The following is a 19,859-nucleotide window of genomic DNA, read 5'->3' on the forward strand; positions in this document are numbered from 1 at the left end:
GAAAAGGAGTAGCGCTATGACCCAAATATTCCCCAAGAGAAGCCAGAGCGAGCGCATTTCTTACGCCAAGTTCAAACACAGTCAGCGCGTGTGTTGCGGCTGCTCATTCGTGCGCGACAAGAAGACACCAGCTGCGTAAACGGGCGATTCGCATACCGCAGCTGCCGGATGTGAAACGTTTTTTTATTGCACTTCTGAGTGAAGGACCGTTACAAGCGATTATATATAAAGCCGAATATAATACATTATTTTCAAGCGTATTGGTATATATAGCTTAAACGCACCGAAAAAGGCCAAAGGTAGTGACATGAGGTGCAATGCTGCGACAACATGCTGCTTGTATTTCGAGAACCTAGCAAGAGTGCAAATTTGACAAACCACAGTAAAACACCGTATCTAAATTTAGGTAGCAAGGAACATTTATTACACGTACACACTTGACTGCTTCAATCGAGCACGTTCTCAGATAGGCTAATGATAGTCAACTAACGCCAAAAACACCACAAGGAGCATTCCAGGATGCCTAAGAACTCTACGCGCCTTCTGATAATTTCGAGTCTGTGTTCAGAGTGAAGAGTTCCTTGTGTTGTACTTCTGAAGTGAATGTTGGAATAATTTTGGAGTGCAGTGCCAGGTCGGAATTCTGCGATGTCTCATTCAGTATTTTGTGGTGGCTGATTTCACTATGCTACAGTCTGACTTGGATTATAATTGCCTTCGTCCCTCTACACCATACACGCACGTACTGGCTTCTGCCTGTGTTCTGATTATTTAGCTTTAAGCCAGCGGTTCACATTAGGATAGGCAAATATCAGCAGCCTTCTGCTACTCACCAGGAGCCACCTGACGTGGCGGCAGTGTTGTTACGGTGGTGTCACGTTGCTAGAAAGACACAGGCGTGTTCCTTTCAATCTATTTTTACTTCACTGGTGGTGTACTTGTCGACGCCTTTCACGTCCTGGGGCTCTACAACTGGCGTGACGAATAGTGTTTTTAAGGCATAATATTTCGTTTGACTGTGTTTATTACACGTGGACCTCAGGACGAGACTTCTATACCATAAGAAATAACACGGACAGGACATTGTGTGCTCTGAAATTTTATTCAATATACATTTATTTTCCTTTAGAAGATCCGCAACTGAGCCCAGCCTCGTAATAAAAAATATCAGCCTAAAGAAGGACTCGTTGGCCGTAAAAATTATGTATTGTACAGTATAACTAGGGACAGAAGACATTTTTGCGAGAGGGCTTGAGATTAACAAGGTCTTGAAGGTTATTGCCTGGAAATGGCACACACTAACCGTGTTTATTGAGCAACTTTTCTTACGGCTTCTTGGAGATATTGCATTTCCTTTCATTGTAACGGTATGTGTAGCTTCCAAAGCTACTACAATTTAACCAGAATGCGCAGTAGCAGTCTATAACCGTGCTCAACTTTGTACCATTGGGAGCCCAAAGCAGGCATCTTGAATTATCTGAAAGAAGCGCAATGTAGCCTGACGTCAGTAAAAATTCAAATAACTTTGCAGTTACACAACACAATTTAACTAAACAAAATGGTAAAACTGTGCCTTTTTGGGCAGTTCAATATACTGTTATGAACAAAGAAACACAAAAGCTTTTGATAGGCACCACTCATATTTTCATAGACCTCATCGCCGTCTTCTTCGTCTATTCACCCAAGCGGCTTTTGGTTTTGTCAGCGTTGTAATATTAATCTCCTTCCATAGAAGCATTATGCCATGAAGATTACGACAAGAAGAGGCACAAAAAGAAAGGAAGGAAATGAGTGGCGTGTAGAGCTTCGCTGTCAACGGGAGTAGTGTGGATTTAACTGTGAGACGTGAACGACGTTGAAATGTCGCGGAGGGCGGGAACGGTAGGTGGTACCTTCGATCTTAGGAAGTACGTCGCATGTAACGAGTGTTTAAGTTGGGCGTGTTGGCAATACATAAATACCGCGATGAATTTGCAGCATTGTATTGCAGTACGCATGACTGCAAACCAGTTTTTCTTGACATCGTGGTTGTGGAAAAAAAACAGAAATTAATGAGGCAGAAAGCATTTGTAGATTAGGGCTCAAGTGCGTCAGCGTTCCCACTCTCGGGCTTAGTGAAAAAGAATTGTGTTCTTTAGAATGTAAAATTTTCGTGCATGGCAGTTGTGGACATTCTGACTGCTTTGTTTGTTTTTCGCATTTAAAGAGTATGCATGTGTGCGCTCTTAGAATTAAACCTTGTTGGAAATTAGCGCTATTTTGGTCCCTTCCACAGTCATGTGTCATATATTTTGCGCTACGTGACCAGCCATATATAACTTCACAGAGTTGATGGAAAATCCAATAAGGACCAAACTAGGGGCGCAAACGTTTTCTTAACAGACACACTGGCGAGTTCATGTCCACAGCGATACTCTGTAACCTCATTGGCGCATCACATCTCGATGACAAATATTGTATCTGCAGGCGTCTGCATTTTCTTATCACACACATTGCCAGTGAGAGGGTAAAAGCATATCGTCCAACATTATCACAGGTACCCGGCAGTCAAGCAAGCGGACAAAAAGTGATACTGGTAGCTGCTTACACGATAGTGTTCTGTGCGAACGTGGCGTATGGAAAGACGTCGTCTGAGTTCTTGTGGTCGACGCCAACATACAAGGTAATCATATCTGCGAAAGACTTCTTTAGCCGTTCTGTCGGCCCTGTTTTTCGGGATGGTTGCGGTGACCATGTGGTAAATAGCATAACTGAGCGGCGTTATGTAGTATGTCAGCTGAGGTGTGAATTATGTGTTCCTGTCGGCTGCAATACCTGCCGGAGACCCATGGTGGAGCATAATGCTATGTAGAAAGAAAGTCACAATATAATTTGCACTATCTGTTGGGACATTTGGAGTGTCAATGTAGCGTGTTAAATGGCCCCTTGCAACAGCACTTTATTGATTGCTAGCTCTGAAGGTGAAGGATGGTCAACTGATATGAATGTCAACTTCATTTTGGCAAACAGTACCAAAACATGGACAGACATGAGAAGTAAACGCAGCACACCACTGCCATTTGAACTGAGTTTCATTAAAACAGTTACAAATAGAACACATGAAAAAAAAAACAGCTCCGGACGTGAGCTGCGCCGTGTCTCCTCGTCTGCGTCTGTGTTTTTCGTGCTGTTAGCCACAATAAATCTACACCAACTGGGCCATTTTTTCTTCTTGCCCAGTGACGACATGCTGAAGAGAATTCAGTGGAGATTAAGTCAGAGCAGTCCGATAGGACGGAGGGGTTGCGTATTTCATCTTTGAGGGTCACGGCAGGTATCAACATATTGCTTCACATCATGCCAAAAGTTAGGCCTGATGTTCTTCTGGCTTATGCACAATAAAGTCCGCGTGAATCTTAGACGACTCGATGATTGTTCGTCCTGAGATGCACGTAAAACGTCGCTTCGCAGTATGGATGGCACAATATAAAGGTGGCTGCGGTCGAATGAAAAGCCGATATACAGAAGACGCCTGGTGGTATAAATGCTGTTGTTTCGTGGTCTCTCTCATTAACTGTGATCGATCAGTCAGAAGCGTAGCCAGAAATTTTTTCGAAGGGGGGGGGGGTGTTCAGTCATGCTCTATATGTACGTTCGTACGTGAGTATGTATGTGTGGGTGTACATATACTCAAGCAAAACTGAAAATTTTTGGTGAGGTTGCCCCCCCCCCCCCTGGCTACGCCACTGCTGCAAGTAGCTCATCTAAGGGTCCATTGATTGAAAGTATCGGACATGTCGAAGGCAGCCCGTACAGTTGTCAATGCGGGGAAGGGGATAAACATCCTTCTTTGACAAAAAATCATCGTGCCATCTTTAATTTAGGAGTGAAGCTGCTCTTGCTTCAGGTAAGTGCCTCGTCGTGCCGTGCACACTAGTTTTCGAGTTGAGCCTGAGCGCGAGTAGTTTTGGCGTGCATCCTTTCTCACCGCCAGGAACTCAGTCAGAACACATATTAATGCAGCTTCTCATCATGATTACCATGGAAGCGAAGGCAGTGGCGCGGAGAGCTCGTAACGTGGCGGCAATGCGGGCCCGCCACCAAGACCCCGTGGCGACAGCTTGCGAGGCAGAAGAGAGACGCCTGTGGCGGCAGCAATGGCAAGCCAGCCCCAGTATGGATCTAGATGTGGCAGCAGAGGTGAGGGCTCACGCAGCTGAAGCAAAGCAGGCTCTTTGACAAGCGGATCCCGAAGTGAGAGCCCGCGTAGAAGAGGCGGCACGCAAGTGGCAGCAAGCGAACTTCGAACCAGAACGGGCTCTGGAAGCAGCGGTTAAGCGCCGAAAGCAGTCTCACTGCCTGAAGTTGGTGGCACCGATGCGCGCTTGAAGCGTGACTTCCTCGATTGCTTGTTTGGCTACAGTTATTAGGTAGGCTACACATCCCACTGCAATAAAATAGTGCTGTATCGACATTGCGTTTTCCAACTTTCGACTACAAACTTTCATCCAAGATTCGTTCGGCACATACATCACCTGCTACAAAATTGTAATCACAAAAAAAACGCATCCCACAGCTTTGTAATCAGTATTGTGCATAAAGCTCGAAACATTTGCAACTTTTCCGCCAGAGTTTTCCCGGTGCCGCTTCCCTCGGCGCCATCGCGTCAACACTGCCAGAGAGGGTGGCAAACCATATAAGGAGCACTAAGGCCAGCGTAAGCTCAGCGTCACGAAGTGTGTCGAAGAGAATGAACCCGAGACCTCGCCAAACAGTGTACTGTGTCCGTCAAGGCAGCAACAAGAAATATTCCTGGAAACCGCTTTCATGTCTTATTTGCAGTTCTGGGGTGAGAAAAATAAATCACAGTACCACCGAAAAGTTTTTTTTACTTCTAGCGCAAGCTCTTGACCATAGAAACAACCAGAAACTCGCAGTATATGGCTCCTGATCCCGAAAGTTCTTGTACATCTTTGAGGCCACTTATTCAGCCGAAACACTGAGGCCTGCTAACCCTACCGATGGACTTGAGTACGACACTCGAAAACGGATCGAAGAAATCCCGAACGCTTCCTATCAAAGGTTCTGACGAACAAGCTAAGTCAAATACAAGCATCAGTTCAGAATTTTTGAGTCAGACAGAGCACGGCGACGATTTATTAGATACGAGGTCGGCAGCAGCCATTATGACAGCAGCAAACGATGCTGTTACGTAGCTACAGTGGCTAGAATAGGGAAGTGTGATGAACGCACCGGCTAGCGCGTAACGATTTTGTAGGAAACCGCCAGATGGCGCTTGCACACGTTTGCACGTCTGGAAATAAACAGAGAGGTGCATAGGTGGGGTGGTTTTCAACGAGACGGAATTCACTTCGATGGGCGGCTAGGTCATGAGGTGGGTTTGCGACTTGCAGGACGCGCAGTAGCTGTTTTGGGGGGGCAAGTGGGCTCTTCGGGTTGCAGGATAGCTAGTAACGAGGACAACAACCAGGGAGACTCTTTGACAGGTGGTATGGACAAATACGATTACAAAGTGGTACCAGTATCTAAGATAGGTAGAGTCTGGGGCATAAATAGACGTAGCCACGAGCGCCGAGCCAATGCAGACATAGGGTATACTAACATGCAGGGTGGTAGGAACAGGCTGAAGTGGGAAGAGATAGAAGAACAGCTAAGAGAAAAGAGGCCGATGGTATACGGTGTTGTAGAAACACATCTCAGGGACATGGAACAACCTCCCAACAATCCGGACTACGCGTGGGAATATTGTAATAGAACAGAAGGCAGCGGAAAGGGGGGGTGGTATTGGAGCATTCATCCATAAAAGCACAGACTGGCAAAAGGTCAAGCAGGAGTGCAAGGAACATTTATGGCTAAAAGGGAAAGTGGCAGGTCAAATGACACTCCTTGGTTTCGTGTACTTGTGGACGGGAGTAAAGGCCAGAGAGGAAAACCAAGCAATGGTAGAGTGTATATAAAAGGACAGTCAGGAATTAGGAAGAGAGTGCGAGATAATTATACTATGAAACATGAATGCGCACATAGAAGATATAGATGGGTATACCGACCCGACAGGCAAAATGATCATGGATATGTGTGAAGGGCTTGATTTGATCATTTGCAACAGTACCGAGAAGTGTGAAGGGCAAATAACATGGGAGGTAGGAAGGCTGCAGTCGACGATAGATTATGCTTTCATGTCACATATGATGTATGATAAGCTCAGGGGAATGCACATAGATGAAGGTGGCTCCAGAAGTCTGGGTAGTGATCACAAACGTATGAAGCTAAGTTTTGGAAAAGCAGTGAAAGTGGGAAGGAGACAAGATGAGCAACTACAGGAAAATTTTTATCCAGAAAGGCAAATTGAAATAGCCACTAAACAAATTGAGAAAGTAATCACGGAGGATAATAAAACAGTGTGGACATACACGAATCTAATTAGACTGTTTGAGCTAGAGCTTGTAAGACGCGTGACAAGTCACCCCGGAAAAGGAGACACAAACCCAAAAAATGGTGGGATGAGGAAGTTAAGAGAGCCATAGCAAAACGTCAGGAAGCCTCTAGGGAACACAGACATGCTAAGCAGCGGGGTAAACCGACAGACCCTTCTAAGCTGAAGAAGGAATGCATCACTTGTGATCAATGAAAATGTTAGAAGAAAGGGATCTCAGTGGCTGGCAGAAGTACATAAAAAAATACAACGGCAGCTGCGAAATTTCGGAACCATCTAAGCTCCCTAAAAAATGAGAAGAGTCTAAAGCAGAGGTTTATAACTACAGCCCAAGGTGCTAGGCTAGAAGGGGACGAAGCTATTGAATATATAAGAACAAGGGTGACAGAAAAATTTCAACAAAGAAGTGCTTTATGCACCACAATAGACAACGATGTATCAAGTGGTGCAATGGCTCAATTTTCACAACGAGAGTGGGAAAAGGCTGAGAAAAGAGTTCCTAGTAGTAAATCAACAGGCCCAGATGACATTCCAATTATGCTGATAAAGACATTAGGTCCGAAGTCTAAGCAGGCTTTGAGAGTGGCATTGAGCAAACTAATAATCGATGGTGAAGTTCCCGATGGATGGAAACTTAGCAGGATGAGCATGATCGATAAAGGAAAGGGGGACAAAGCTGACATAAACAACTACCGTCCTATAACAGTGACATCAGTGGTCGACAGGCTGGCGATGCAGATTATAAAGGAAAGACTGCAGGCATGGATAGAGGATGAAGGGGTGCTGGGGGAACTGCAGAATGGGTTTCGGAAACCCAGGAGGTTGGAAGACAATCTGTTCTCACTGACGCAGTGCATCGGAATAGCAGAAAAGGAACACAGGCCCCTGTGGCTAGCATTTTTGGATATCAAGGGAGCATACGATAGCGTGGTTCAAGAGGAATTGTGGGGAATACTCGACACACTAGGCGTCGAACTTGCAGTCACTAATCTTTTAAAGGATATCTATAAAGGTAACAAGGTAAATATAAATTGGGAAAAACAGGTATCCAAGCCTGCAGAGGTCAAACGGGGGCTTAGGCAGGGGTGTCCCCTGTCACCCTTATTATTCATGATGTACGTACAAGGATTAGAGGCCAAATTAGAGGGAAGTGGACTGGGCTTCCACCTCTCTTTAGTCAAACAAGGAAAACTCATTGATCAGGCACTACCAGCATTATTGTACGCAGATGATATAGTGCTAATGGCCGAGAACAAGGAAGATTTGCAGAGATTGATGGACATCTGCGGTAATGAGGGAGATAGGTTAGATTATAGATTCAGTAACGAAAAATCAGCAGTCATGATTTTCAATGATAACGAAGGTAGTGAGCTTAGAATACAGGAGGTCACGCTAAAGATAACAGATAAGTACAAATATCTGGGCGTATGGATAAGCAATGGGACCGAGTACCTAAGGGAACACGAAATATACGTGACGACTAAAGGTAACAGGAATGGAACTGTGATGAAAAATAGGGCACTGTGGAATTACAATAGGTATGATGTTGTGAGAGGAATATGGAAAGGGGTCATGGTTCCTCGGCTGACATTCGGCAATGCGGTCTTGTGCATGAGATCAGAAGTTCAAGTAAGATTAAAAATTAAGCAACTTGGAATAGGTAGGCTTGCTTTAAGAGCTCACGGGAATACACCAAATAAGGGAGTACAAGGTGATATGGGATAGACATCATTGGAGGGCAGGAAAGCTAGCAGCAAGATAAAATTAGAGAAGCAGTTGAGAGAAATGGGGGAGGAGCGTTGGGCTAGGAAGGTTTTCAGCTACTTGTACATGAAGAATGTCGATACAAAATAGAGGAAGCGAACCAGGAAATTTACTGGTAAATACTCAGAAAACAGCAGGTGGCCAAACCAAAAAGAACTATCGGTTGAGAAGAAAGTGAAGGAAATGGAGACTGACATGTGGAGAATTGGCATGAATCAGAAGTTCGCACTAGAGATCTGTCGAACTTTTATGCAGGAAATTGCCAAGGAAAGGATCTATGATAATACTCGGGGTAGTTCTCTACTGTTTGAGGCCAGGACGGGAGTGTTGCGAACCAAGACATATCGGGCCAAATACGAAGGGGTAGACACAGTATGCAGTGCATGTGGAGAGGAAGAAGAAACTGCCGAACACTTGATAATGTTCTGTAATGCCGAACACTTGATAATGTCCTATAGTTCAGGATGATGGTGCAGAGTTTTTCAAAGCACTGGGGTTTAGGGACAGGGAGGGCAAAATAGACTTTCAGCGGGTAGTTTTAACTAGAAGGAGGTTATCTGATTGGTGGCTAAAGTCAAGGCACGAGGGAAAATAAATCCTTCACTGCAAAGTACGAATCCTCAACCGCACTATTTAAAAGAAATAAAAATAAATTTAATGGTTAGTTCACTAAGTATTACGGCTAGGTGGCGTTAGCCGCCGCCCGATCTAAAGGGTACAGCCACATTCATCCATCCATCCATCCACGTCATCCAAGGTAGCGGTATGCTGCGTAGAGACGGAAATAAAACCACGCGCGCGGGCAATGTGAAACATTTAAATATATTTGTTTGATCGGGCGTGGCCTCAAATGGTGACCGAGAAAATATGTTAACTAGCTTCTGGAAAACAGGATGCCTACGCGAGCACGCATATGAACTGGAATATCGTCATGTCGACAGGGTGCAGAAAGTAAGCGCGTGACGGCACTGAAACATTTTATCGATGCGAAGTGGTAGAATTAAGAGTGAAACGATGAACTCAGTTGTGAGCCATTGCTTGCAACACCTTTCACGGTGAACCATCATTTCCTCAAGCACTAATCTGTAAATAAAGCCCCATCTTTCATATCGTCATACTCAGAGACGAAAATCACGAGCGGTATATGGATGAAAACCTTTTATTTTCAGCACACAGGTCATACAACGCATTTCCGAGTAGTGACTCAATATATTTTTGCAACTATGCGTTCTTAATAATTGCTCGCGCTTTCTTTTTTATCCCCCCAAAAAAAGTTTTGTAATTCAGAAGTGCCCCACAGAACATTGGGAGCCTAGGTGATGCGCCTGAGCTTCAGGTACTTCCTCTTTTGACGGCAAGATTCTCGCTCTTTGTGAAGTACCTTTGGTTAAAAGGCGAATGAGTGAGCAGAAAAAAACTGGTTACTAGATTGGAGAGGATCGGACCATGTTGTGCGCAGCCCAGTGTGATTTTTTTTTTTACTAAGCAGGAAACAAACACTTCCAAGGAGTCACTGGGAAGCTCGTTCCAGCTAAACCACTTTGAAGAAGTAATTTCAAAGGTGTCTACAATTGCGAAGAACTTCTCCGAAAGGCCTACCCATAGGCGTCCGCACGAGGGGGGCAAAGGGGGCTGGCCACCTGGGAGGGCACACTAAATCTGTTCTATACATTGACTAGCAAGTGGGGCACTCTTTTAGTCATCTAAAAGGTGGGCGTAAAATTTGCCTCATACACTGATTTAATTGCGAGGAGGCACCCTGCAATGAATCTTCACCCCCCCCCCTCCCCCTAACGGCAGGCACACCTATGAGCCTACCCCGTTCAATGTGGACTATTTCACCATTCACAGTGTGCTCGAAGTGCCAGGAGATGTACCTCTCGCCGAAGTGCAGCTCGCACAAAGCCGAGTTTTCTTCAAGCAGCTTGTCAGTGCACGTGATCGCTCTCCACCACTGCGCTGAACAGAGCTTCGTTCTTCGGAACGCCGAACAATGCATGCTTCTATTTAGCTGACTTGTTGCCTGTAGTGAACCACGGGAGGAAGCAATAACTTTCGCTTGCGCCATGAGACTGCATACACAAGCATTGGTGTCAGAGTGCCACCGCAATTAAAAAAACGAGGAAGAACGCGCCCGACAAAACTGTTGAAAACGTGCAAACAACGTATAAACGACTGCGCGCCTCCTCGGCGGCTCCTTCTGGGAGAATTCAGTGCGCTCCGTAGGCGCCGCTTGCCGCTCATCACTCTTTTCTATTCTAGCCACTGTAACGTAGTGAAAGTCACTTGCAGCCGTGCGCTGATTGGTTCTCCATTCGGTGACTTGCTTCCGGTGTTACAGTGGCTAGAATAGAAAAGAGTGATGACCGGCAAGCGGCGCCTACGGAGCACGCTGAATTCTCCAAGAAGGAGCCACGTGGGAGGCGCGCAGTCGTTTATACGTTGTTTGCACGTTTCCAACAGTTTATTCGGGTGCTTTCGTTCTCGTTTTTTTATATAGCGGTGCCGCTGTGACACCAATGCTTCTGTATGCACTATTATGGCGCGAAAACAAAGTCATTGCTTCGTCCCTTGGTGCACTACCGGCTACAAGTCAGAAAAAAAAAGCAAGCGTTCTTCGGCATTCCAAAGGACGAAGCAGTGTTTGTGCAGTGGCGGAGAGCCATCTCACGAGCTAAAAACTTGGCTGCGTGTGAGCTGCACTTTGACGAGAGGTACATCTCCCGACACTTCGAGCGCACTGTGAATGATGAAATCGTCCACGTTGAAAGGGGTAGACCCATGGGCGTGCTTGCCGTTCAGGGGGGGGGGGGGGGGTCACAGGTTTTTTTGCAGGGCGCCTCCTTCTTATTAAATTATTGTATGAGGCAGATTTTATGACCGACTTTTAGATGACTAAAGGAGTGCCCCACTGTCTAGTCAATGTAGAACAGCTTTAGCGTCCCCATCCCAGGTGGCCAGCACCTTTTGCCCGACTCGTGCGAACGCCTATAGGTAGGCCTTTCGGAGAAGCTCTTCGCATTTGTAGACGCCTTTGAAATCACTTTTTCAAAGTGGTTTAGCTCCAACGAGCTTCACAATGACAGCTTGAAAGAGCTTGTTTCCTACCTAAAAAAAAGATTTCACACTGGGCTGCGCACAACATGGTCCGAGGCTCACCAATCAAGTGACCAAGTTTTCTGATTGATTGATTTGTGGGGTTTAACGTCCCAAAACCACCATTTGATTATGAGAGACGCCGTAGTGGAGGGCTCCGAAAATTTTGACCACCTGGGGTTCTTTAACGTGCACCCAAATCTGAGTACACGGGCCTACAACATTTCCGCCTCCATCAGAAATGCAGCCGCCGCAGCAGGGAATCGAACCCGCGACCTGCGGGTCAGCAGCCGAGTACCTTAGCCACTAGACCACCGCGGCGGGGCGACCAAGTTTTCTCTGCTCACCCATTTGTGTTTTTACATAAGGCACTACACAAGGAGCGAGCATCTTCCCGTAAAAAAAAAAATGAAGTAACTGAAGCTCAGGAGCGTCACTTAGGCTTGCAGCCCATTGTTCTGTGGGGTGCTAGTGAACTATAGAACTTTCCTTCTTGGGAATAAAGAAAAGGCGTGCTACCAATTATGAAGAATGCATTATTCTAAACAGATAGTGAGCCACTACTCGAAAAGCGTTGTGTGACCTGTGTGCAGAAAATAAAAGGTTTTTATCCAGATACCGCTCATGCTTCTGGTCTCTGAGTTCGACGTTACGAATATTGGGGCTTTATTTACAGATTAGTGCTTGAGCCGTGAAAGGTGTTTGCCGTTCTAATTCGATGTGAAAGGTGTTGCAAGCAATGGCTTACAACAGAGTTCATCGTTTCACTCTTATTTCTACCACTTCACATCGATAAAATGTTTCAGTGCTGTCACGCGTTCACTTTTGGCACCCCATCGATATTTTAGTTCAGCCGCGCACCCGCTTAGGCAACCTGTCATTCCCGACCCTAATTAACATATTTTCTCGGTCACCATTTGAGGTCGTGCACGAGCAACAAAATATATTTTAAATGTTTAACATTGCCCGCGCGGTGGTTGATTCTCGTCTCTGCGCAGCTCATGCCGCTTTGGGTGACGTGCAAACGTGTGACCTGGCGGTTTCCTCCCAAGGCGTTACGCACTAGCCGGCGCGTTCATCACACTTTTCTAATCTAGCCACTGTACCGGCGTCGGCGCCGGCCACGGAGGAAGGAAAGGTAGGAGAGGCTCTGACGTCACCCTTTGTGAAGCCATGATGAAGCCGGAAGTCGGCCATATTGACTGGGCTAATTCCACTATTGTTTACATCAGTATGTAAAGCAGAAGGCACGACTCTTTCTCCGGCTCGGAAAGCACGCGAGCTGCGCAGCACGCGTGTAGTGACGATCCGAAACTAATGGAACGGGGCTCAACACTCTGGGCCAGCGCGACACCTTCAGCGAAATGATTTCGTCCGAGTATTAACAGCGAGTAACAGCTAACCGATAACGAAGCAAGTACAAGAGAACACGCGCTAGATGCAGTGACAATGGCAAGTGCTCTCTCGTCATCAATTCAGCAACTGTACAGACAACACGATCGGCCATGCACCTTCTACGGTTGCATTCCGCCACGCGGCCGACGCAGCGTCCGGCCACTGTGTCCGTGTTCCGCGTGAAACTCACCGGCGTCAGCGTTCTGCGAACGTGGTGACTTTGAGCAGGGTGCAAGTGACTCTTCAACGCGGTTGCTGTTACGTTGAGATTACATGCAGCGCTGAGGGAGAGTATACGAAGCGGAACAGAAAAAGTATTTTAATACGCTCATGCAAGTTGTTACTCTACACACACAACACGGAACTACGTATATATGTGCACATGGTCCTCATTGCGTCTCGCTGGGGTTAACAGCGTCGTCCGTTGTCACAAGCAGGAGCACTGCCCAAGCGTCACTGACCTGCAAGGCGTTCGTCGTCACTCCGCTTCGTCATCGTGCCAAACACAATTTCGCTGAACACTTATTGCGCTGAACACTGAACCCCGCAAAAGGATTTGTAATCGTTGCTAAGACTACAGTAACTGCCAGGAGAACATTGCGTAACCAATAACGTGGCGCAAGAGCAGGGATATTGTTCGCCACGGCTCAGCACGAGACCTGAGGAGGCACATGCCGCCTGCAGCCGCGGCTGCTCACCGCTAGACCAGTTCAACTGCATGCACAACACGTAACCATAGCAACGCCGCCATTGTGCCCAGTGAATATGGCCGCCATGATGTCATTTCCTCCACACTTTTCACGTAGCTAGAGTGTACTAGAAGTGTTGAGTGGCGTGACTGCGCCTCGTCGCCTGATCCCTTCCGCGTTGCCCGCAGCGCCGGTGCTGCAGTAGAATAGTACTGAAAAGGCCGCGCGTCGTGTGCAGAAACTGCTATGCGCTTCGGCCCCTCCATCGCGCTTTCTTGATGCAGATTTCTTCGTACTTGCCCATTATTGATGTCTAGCCCTTGAGCCCTTGAAGTATGACACGCCAATCTACTGAATTTGAGCTCCATAAAAGCCCTTATGAGAGATAGAAAAAAATTCAGAAAGTGTGTGTCTTATACTGATTTCTTCTGTCTTAACTCTTTCTTCGTTGGTTAGGCGTCTACAATATTCAGAATAACTGAGACAATTCATTGGAAGTCAGCTGTGCTCAGAAAGCTCTGAGATTAAAAAGCAAATATTGTGTCACACGCACGCAGAACCAGAAATCCATAAGTAGAGAGGCAAGAGGAAGGGAATCTGAACCCCCTACACTACGAAACATTTTCGTAATTTAACTTTTCAGGGTATACTAAAATATATACACGCATTCACAGCGACCACCAAGGGCCGAAATTAGGCGTTCTGCTCCAAACCCCACCCCCTCTGAAAAAAAAAAAAAAATATGCCATGGGTAGCCCTGCGCCAATAGTTTACAGTTGGCGAAGCGGAATATAGCGTGTCTCTACAAATGCGCACTGTCGCCTGTCGGTTTCACCTTTTTGACAGTATGAGGTGTCATAATTAGTTCAAGTCTAACCTAGTCGGACGAGAAACGCACCACCTAAAAAAAGTAGCTGTGCTAAGTGGCGTTGCATATATATATATATATCAACACGGAAAAACGAGCCCTTAGGTATACACTTCTTTCCCATATATATATATATATATATATATATATATATATATATATATATATATATATATATATATATATATATATATATATATATATATATATATATATATATATATATATATATATATATATACATTCCTGCTCCAGGCAGGTTTATTTTTTCATCCAATTTTCTTTCCATCTATTTACATTACAATGGTTCTAGTACCCCCCCCCCCCTATACATTCCTTGGCATTATCTTCTGTTAGACCTCATTAATATTGTGTCAAAACACGGAAAAACGAGCCCTTAGGTATACACTTCTTTCCCTTATTCATTAACGAGGGTTTTGTACTGGCAGAATTGGTGAGGTTGGGTTGTATACGAGGGACTATTGGTCAGCTGCCCGCTCGTAACAGGTTCACGTGCGTAATAAGTACACGACGCTACACAGGCTCATAAAAGGGTGTTCCACACTCACCGCCGGGGGTACACATGGCGCTGTTCGACGCTCCCACGTTGAAATTCATATATAAACCCAATAAAGTGGCTGGGGGATAGCCACCATGATAGCTCACTGGTTAGAGCATCAAACGCGTTATTTTAAGGTCGTACACTTGTTTCCTGCTCACGGCAAGTTATTTTTCCACCCACTTCTCTTTCATCCTATTTACATTACATTGGTTCTAATAACTTCCCCTACACATTCCTTGGCAATATTGTCTGTTAGATCTCATGATATATATATATATATATATATATATATATATATATATATATATCTACACATACATATAGTAATGCCAAGGAATGTACAGGGGAAGTTATTAAAACCAATGGAATGTAAATATTAAAACCAATGGAATGTAAATTACGCGTTCGATGCTCGAACGCGTAATTCGAAGGTCGTAGGTTCGATTCCTGCTCACAGTTGGTAATTTTTTCATCCACTTTTCTTTCTTCTTATTTACATTCCATTGGTTTTAATAACTTCCCCTGTACATTCCTTGGCATTACTGTCTGTTATATCTCATTAATATTGTGTTAAAACACGGAAAAACGAGCCCTTAGGTATACACTTCTTTCCCTTATTACATATATATATATATATATATATATATATATATATATATATATATATATATATATATATATATATATATATATATATATATATATATATATATATATATATATATATATCACAGTAGCCTCCTTAAACCACGCACATATGCGGCTCATCTATGCGAAAAATTCTTGGGGTGGCACGCATAACCTTTTTGCGCACCTGTCCTTTGTATGTTTAAGTTAATGGGAGATGTTTCCGTTGTCTCGTTTTTTTTTCTTGTGTCCACACCGTCAGACCTTGTCTTTTGTGACGAAGCGTTACCACCAAAACAAACAATACAAAATGAGAACTGGTTACAAAGAGTTTACGCAGATTAGCAGACAGGCTATATACACAATGGGCACTTGTTATTATGTTTGGGTGTTGTTTTAATAGGTTTATAAGTAATAAGCCTTTCGGAAAGCAATAATTATTATCTTCCACAAAACTGGTATGATGAAACATAGTCGTCACCGATTAATGTTGTGACAACGTTACTTATACTCGGGTTTCTCGTAGAACAATCGAACGCATGTAGGCTCATATGAGGAACATTGTGCTTTGTATGTCGCATAGACTGCTGACAAAACGAGCGTATGATTTAATCGTGGCTTAGATACTTCTACTCTCTTCGCCAGTATCTACTTATGATGTAACACAGCTAAAAGTGCTCATTGATTGAGAAATAAGCTAAGCGGATTCGTGCGAACTTTGATTGACATTTTTTGTCCGTCGCCAGGCTCTTGAAACAGTGAATGTATCGACGCAATTTTAGCGTGACTGCATATTCTCTCGTGCACCATGGCACGTAGCAGGTGCGTCCATAGAGTTGCCTGATACACACTAGAAGGAACTCTGGCGCTAGTGTCTACGGGAGCTGCAACGCACGGCACTTCAGCGAGCACGGGAATGATGGGTAGTACACACATTTGTCCAATCTTCGTACTTCTGGCCCGCTTCTGGTTTCGTGTCTGTTCGTGTGGCTTGGAGCTGTTTTCTCACGAAACAAAAAAAAATTGGCAAATGTTCAACAGTTGTGCTTCACCACCTTATTTTTTTAAAGCTTACCTTTTCAAATCAGATCACGAAGTTCAAAAGGGTTCATTCTTTTCTTTGAAAAGCAACCGTAACCAGCAGTAAAGAAAGCTGCAAGTACGATTCACCACGTCCGCAAGTATGAAGACTAGGCAAATGTGCGTACTACCCACCATTCCCATGGTCGCTGAACGATTGCAGCGCCAGAGTCCCCTCTATTTAATTTTAGGATACTCTATGGGTGTGTCCACTGATAAAGTGTGAGAAACGCATAAACGCGCTAAAAACGAGCAATTACACACTTTCACAGGTTCGGGCACACGCGCTCCCTATATGCAGACGCTCGTGAGATCTTCAGTACCATGGGACTACAGCGCCGCCGCTACTGTTACTTGCCGGAGAGTCAGCCAAGATGCGGCGCGGCCGCCTCGTTCACTCAACTGCCCCCTTCTAGTACACTGTACTGCAGGTATCTAAATTGCCTGAATCGCCCAGAAGTGAACGTTTCGGCCACCGTCACCAGCAGCGTCGACACCGAGTGACGCCAGCGTAAGAAACGCCGGGAAAACACCGGAAAACCACTGCATCTGTTTCGTGCTTCAAACTTCACCGATGTGTAAATGATTACCTTTTCTTTGTATAAAAGTGCATATATCTGCGACAGTATCTGAATAATCAACCTCACATTTATTAGTGTATAGTCAATGAGCTTTTTTAAACATGTGTAGTCTTTAATTGGTGTGTGAGTGAATGTTTCACCCTTTTACCGATAAGCAATGCAGCTGCACCCTGCTGATCGTTATTCACTTCGTGGAGATGGCGGGATTTTTTACTCAGGAAAACGACTGCCGACGAACGTATAAGCTGCTGTCCCTAAGTGATCAAACTGTGCACGTGATTCATCTCCGGCTTATACAATAAAAAGGTACAGTCATGAGGTGTTAGCCGAATCGCTGTTTTTGGTTTCATGTCCGGCTAAGGCACGATCTCAATATTTTTTCCGAGTGGCAGTGACAGAGGTGCTCTGGGCATCTATATTTTCTATGTTTGTACGAGTGCACGCAGACTCATCTCGCTCGCTGATATCTGCTATGAAAGGCAGCGCAGTCTTTCAGAATATTTAAAATCACCTAGGCAGACTGGCGTACATTTCCCTTGTGCTTTTGCCATGCATTTTGCACACTTCTGTAATTGTTGCGTTCATCACGGTAATATTTCGTACATAGTTCTGAATGAACGTCAGTGTGAAGATGTCGTCTACAAACTTCACACTTGCCGTTTTAATGTTTATTCTGGGGTTCGTACTAAGTCCTTAAACTTCTAATCTCGCTGTAAGGAAGGAGTTGATGCGGCTAAGAGCACGGGGCTAAAACTCATGCCATACATTTATACCTGAATGTTACACCAGCTCCTAGGCTCAGCCTAGCTGCCACACCATGATAGAGGCCCTATATACCGCATTAAAATAGCCTCGTTTTCTTTAATAGCTTTTGTCTATAAACGTCCTCTTGTTCGTATCAACCTTTTCTCAGTAACTGTCGCTCAATGCTGAAGTTTCATCACACACTTTTCCTATTACGTCGTTACCATTCGCCAAGCGATGGAAAGACGTTAACGTGGTTCCACCCGCACAAACTACGACCTCTGCGCCTTTTACAGGGCTTGTGCAAGTGCCTGTCTGTCTACTGAAAGTTGTTTACACTGCCACTACAATTCGTGTCTTTCATGGCTTTCCTGAGACCGACATGTGGTCTTAATTCTCATGCTACTTGTCAAATGGCCCATTAATAAGGAAGGCTCTCGCCGGGCTAATTCCAGGGGTCGAAGTATCGGCCCCCCGAACAGCACCATGAAAGCGCAGACAATATAAAGTGGTCCTATTTGGTGCGCTAGCAGACGCCGGCTGTGCTCCAAAGTACGAGTCAGAGCGGAGAGTCGACAAACAAAACAAAATTATATTCTCAGATAAAGCTGATCAAACGATACACAAATATGCACACTCGACAATAGTTGAATACGATATGTCATCAATCAAACAACGTACTACACAATAGAATCAGTTACACCCGAAACAATGAACACAAACAACAATACGCGCTACAATGCAATCACATGCATTGAACAACCAAGACACTTACAGAATAAAGAGTTCGAAAAACTTGTTCAGTCCAAAGTCCTTGGAACAAAGTCTGAATGATACTCTTCCAAGAATCCCTCACTCAAAGTCCAGCGCTGTTGTCGATGCACTGCCCCCAAAGTTTCTCTTCCACGAAACCTCGCGTCTTCTATTTGCCGCTCTCCAAGCACCAAACTTCTTCGCCGGTAACACGTTGGCTTCCCACGCGCCGCTGCTACAACGCATCTTCGCTCGCTGCGGTAGACACTCTTCTGCTTGTAGCACAAGTCTTCACCCATCAGATGCAAACCCTCTTCATCACTTGCTTTGTCACTGATGACAGAAGCCTTCGCCGACACGGTGGAATGACCTTACGCACATTTGCGCAAAACTTTCTTCATCTCCTGCTTTGTCACTAAGGACAAAACCTTCGCCGACACGGCGGTAAGACCCTGCGCACATTGGCGTAAACTGTTCATCTTCTGATCTTCCTTCTTCGCCGCCAGCTTAAATACCTTTCTCGCTAGATTCCAAAAAACGCTAATCGTTTCGTCTGCGCGATGCACCGCCAAGGCTGGGGAAAGAGCGAGGCGTTTCGTGAACCGTCCGCGACTCGTCAAGCAACTCTACATCACCACGCCCGTTTTCCTCCAGATCTTTCCAGAGCTAGCTCGGCGGCCGATGTGAGGAGGTTGGTCGGTGAAACTACGCTTCCGAGGGGAAGAGACGGCGTGCTCGCTGAGCCTTTGGATGCTTGTTTTTTTCTTTATCGTTGACCTTGAGGCGCCCTTCCGGCGCCCGGCACCGTCAGCGCCGCCAGAAGTTGGTGGCGCGCTTTCTCCCTGAGCGCTTGTTTGCGACACTACTACATATTGCAAGTGCATATCCCAGGAGTGCAACAAGGAAGCATTCTGGGACCACTCTCGTTTGAATTATATACTAATGACCTCATAAACTTTAAAAATTCTGTTGACATTGTCGTTTACGCCGATGATAGCACCCTATTAATTACATAAAAAGACCAAGTGATACACTTCTGAAGGAAACCGAAGTACTAAAGAAATTATGAGCCTTGTCTGCTGCTAATTTCCTTGTAATAAACGCTGCTAAAAAAGCCGTTTATTTTAGACCCAAGAATAGTATAATTCATACAGAAGTTGTCCTGAAGTTTTAGGATTCACGTAATTATTTCTTACCTACAGTTAAGTGTCTAGGTGTTCTTCTCGAAGAGCACAGGTCATGGAATCCTCTCGTAGAAGCTACGGCA

The 19,859-nt window shown here is 45.2% G+C and overlaps 1 protein-coding gene across 1 annotated transcript in view; it reads right to left on the bottom strand.

Moving 5' to 3' along the window:
• Positions 1-1,083: 1,083 nt before the first annotated feature.
• Positions 1,084-19,859, bottom strand: part of LOC142767563 (uncharacterized) — a 117,300-nt gene continuing 98,524 nt past the window's right edge. The window contains exon 9 of the mRNA XM_075869489.1: positions 1,084-1,477. Coding sequence (XP_075725604.1) covers positions 1,326-1,477 — 152 coding nt within the window. The 3' untranslated portion in view covers positions 1,084-1,325. The remainder of the gene's footprint in view (positions 1,478-19,859) is intronic.

This window comes from Rhipicephalus microplus, chromosome 7, assembly GCF_043290135.1.
Source record: "Rhipicephalus microplus isolate Deutch F79 chromosome 7, USDA_Rmic, whole genome shotgun sequence".
Classification (NCBI taxonomy): Eukaryota; Metazoa; Arthropoda; class Arachnida; order Ixodida; family Ixodidae; genus Rhipicephalus; species Rhipicephalus microplus.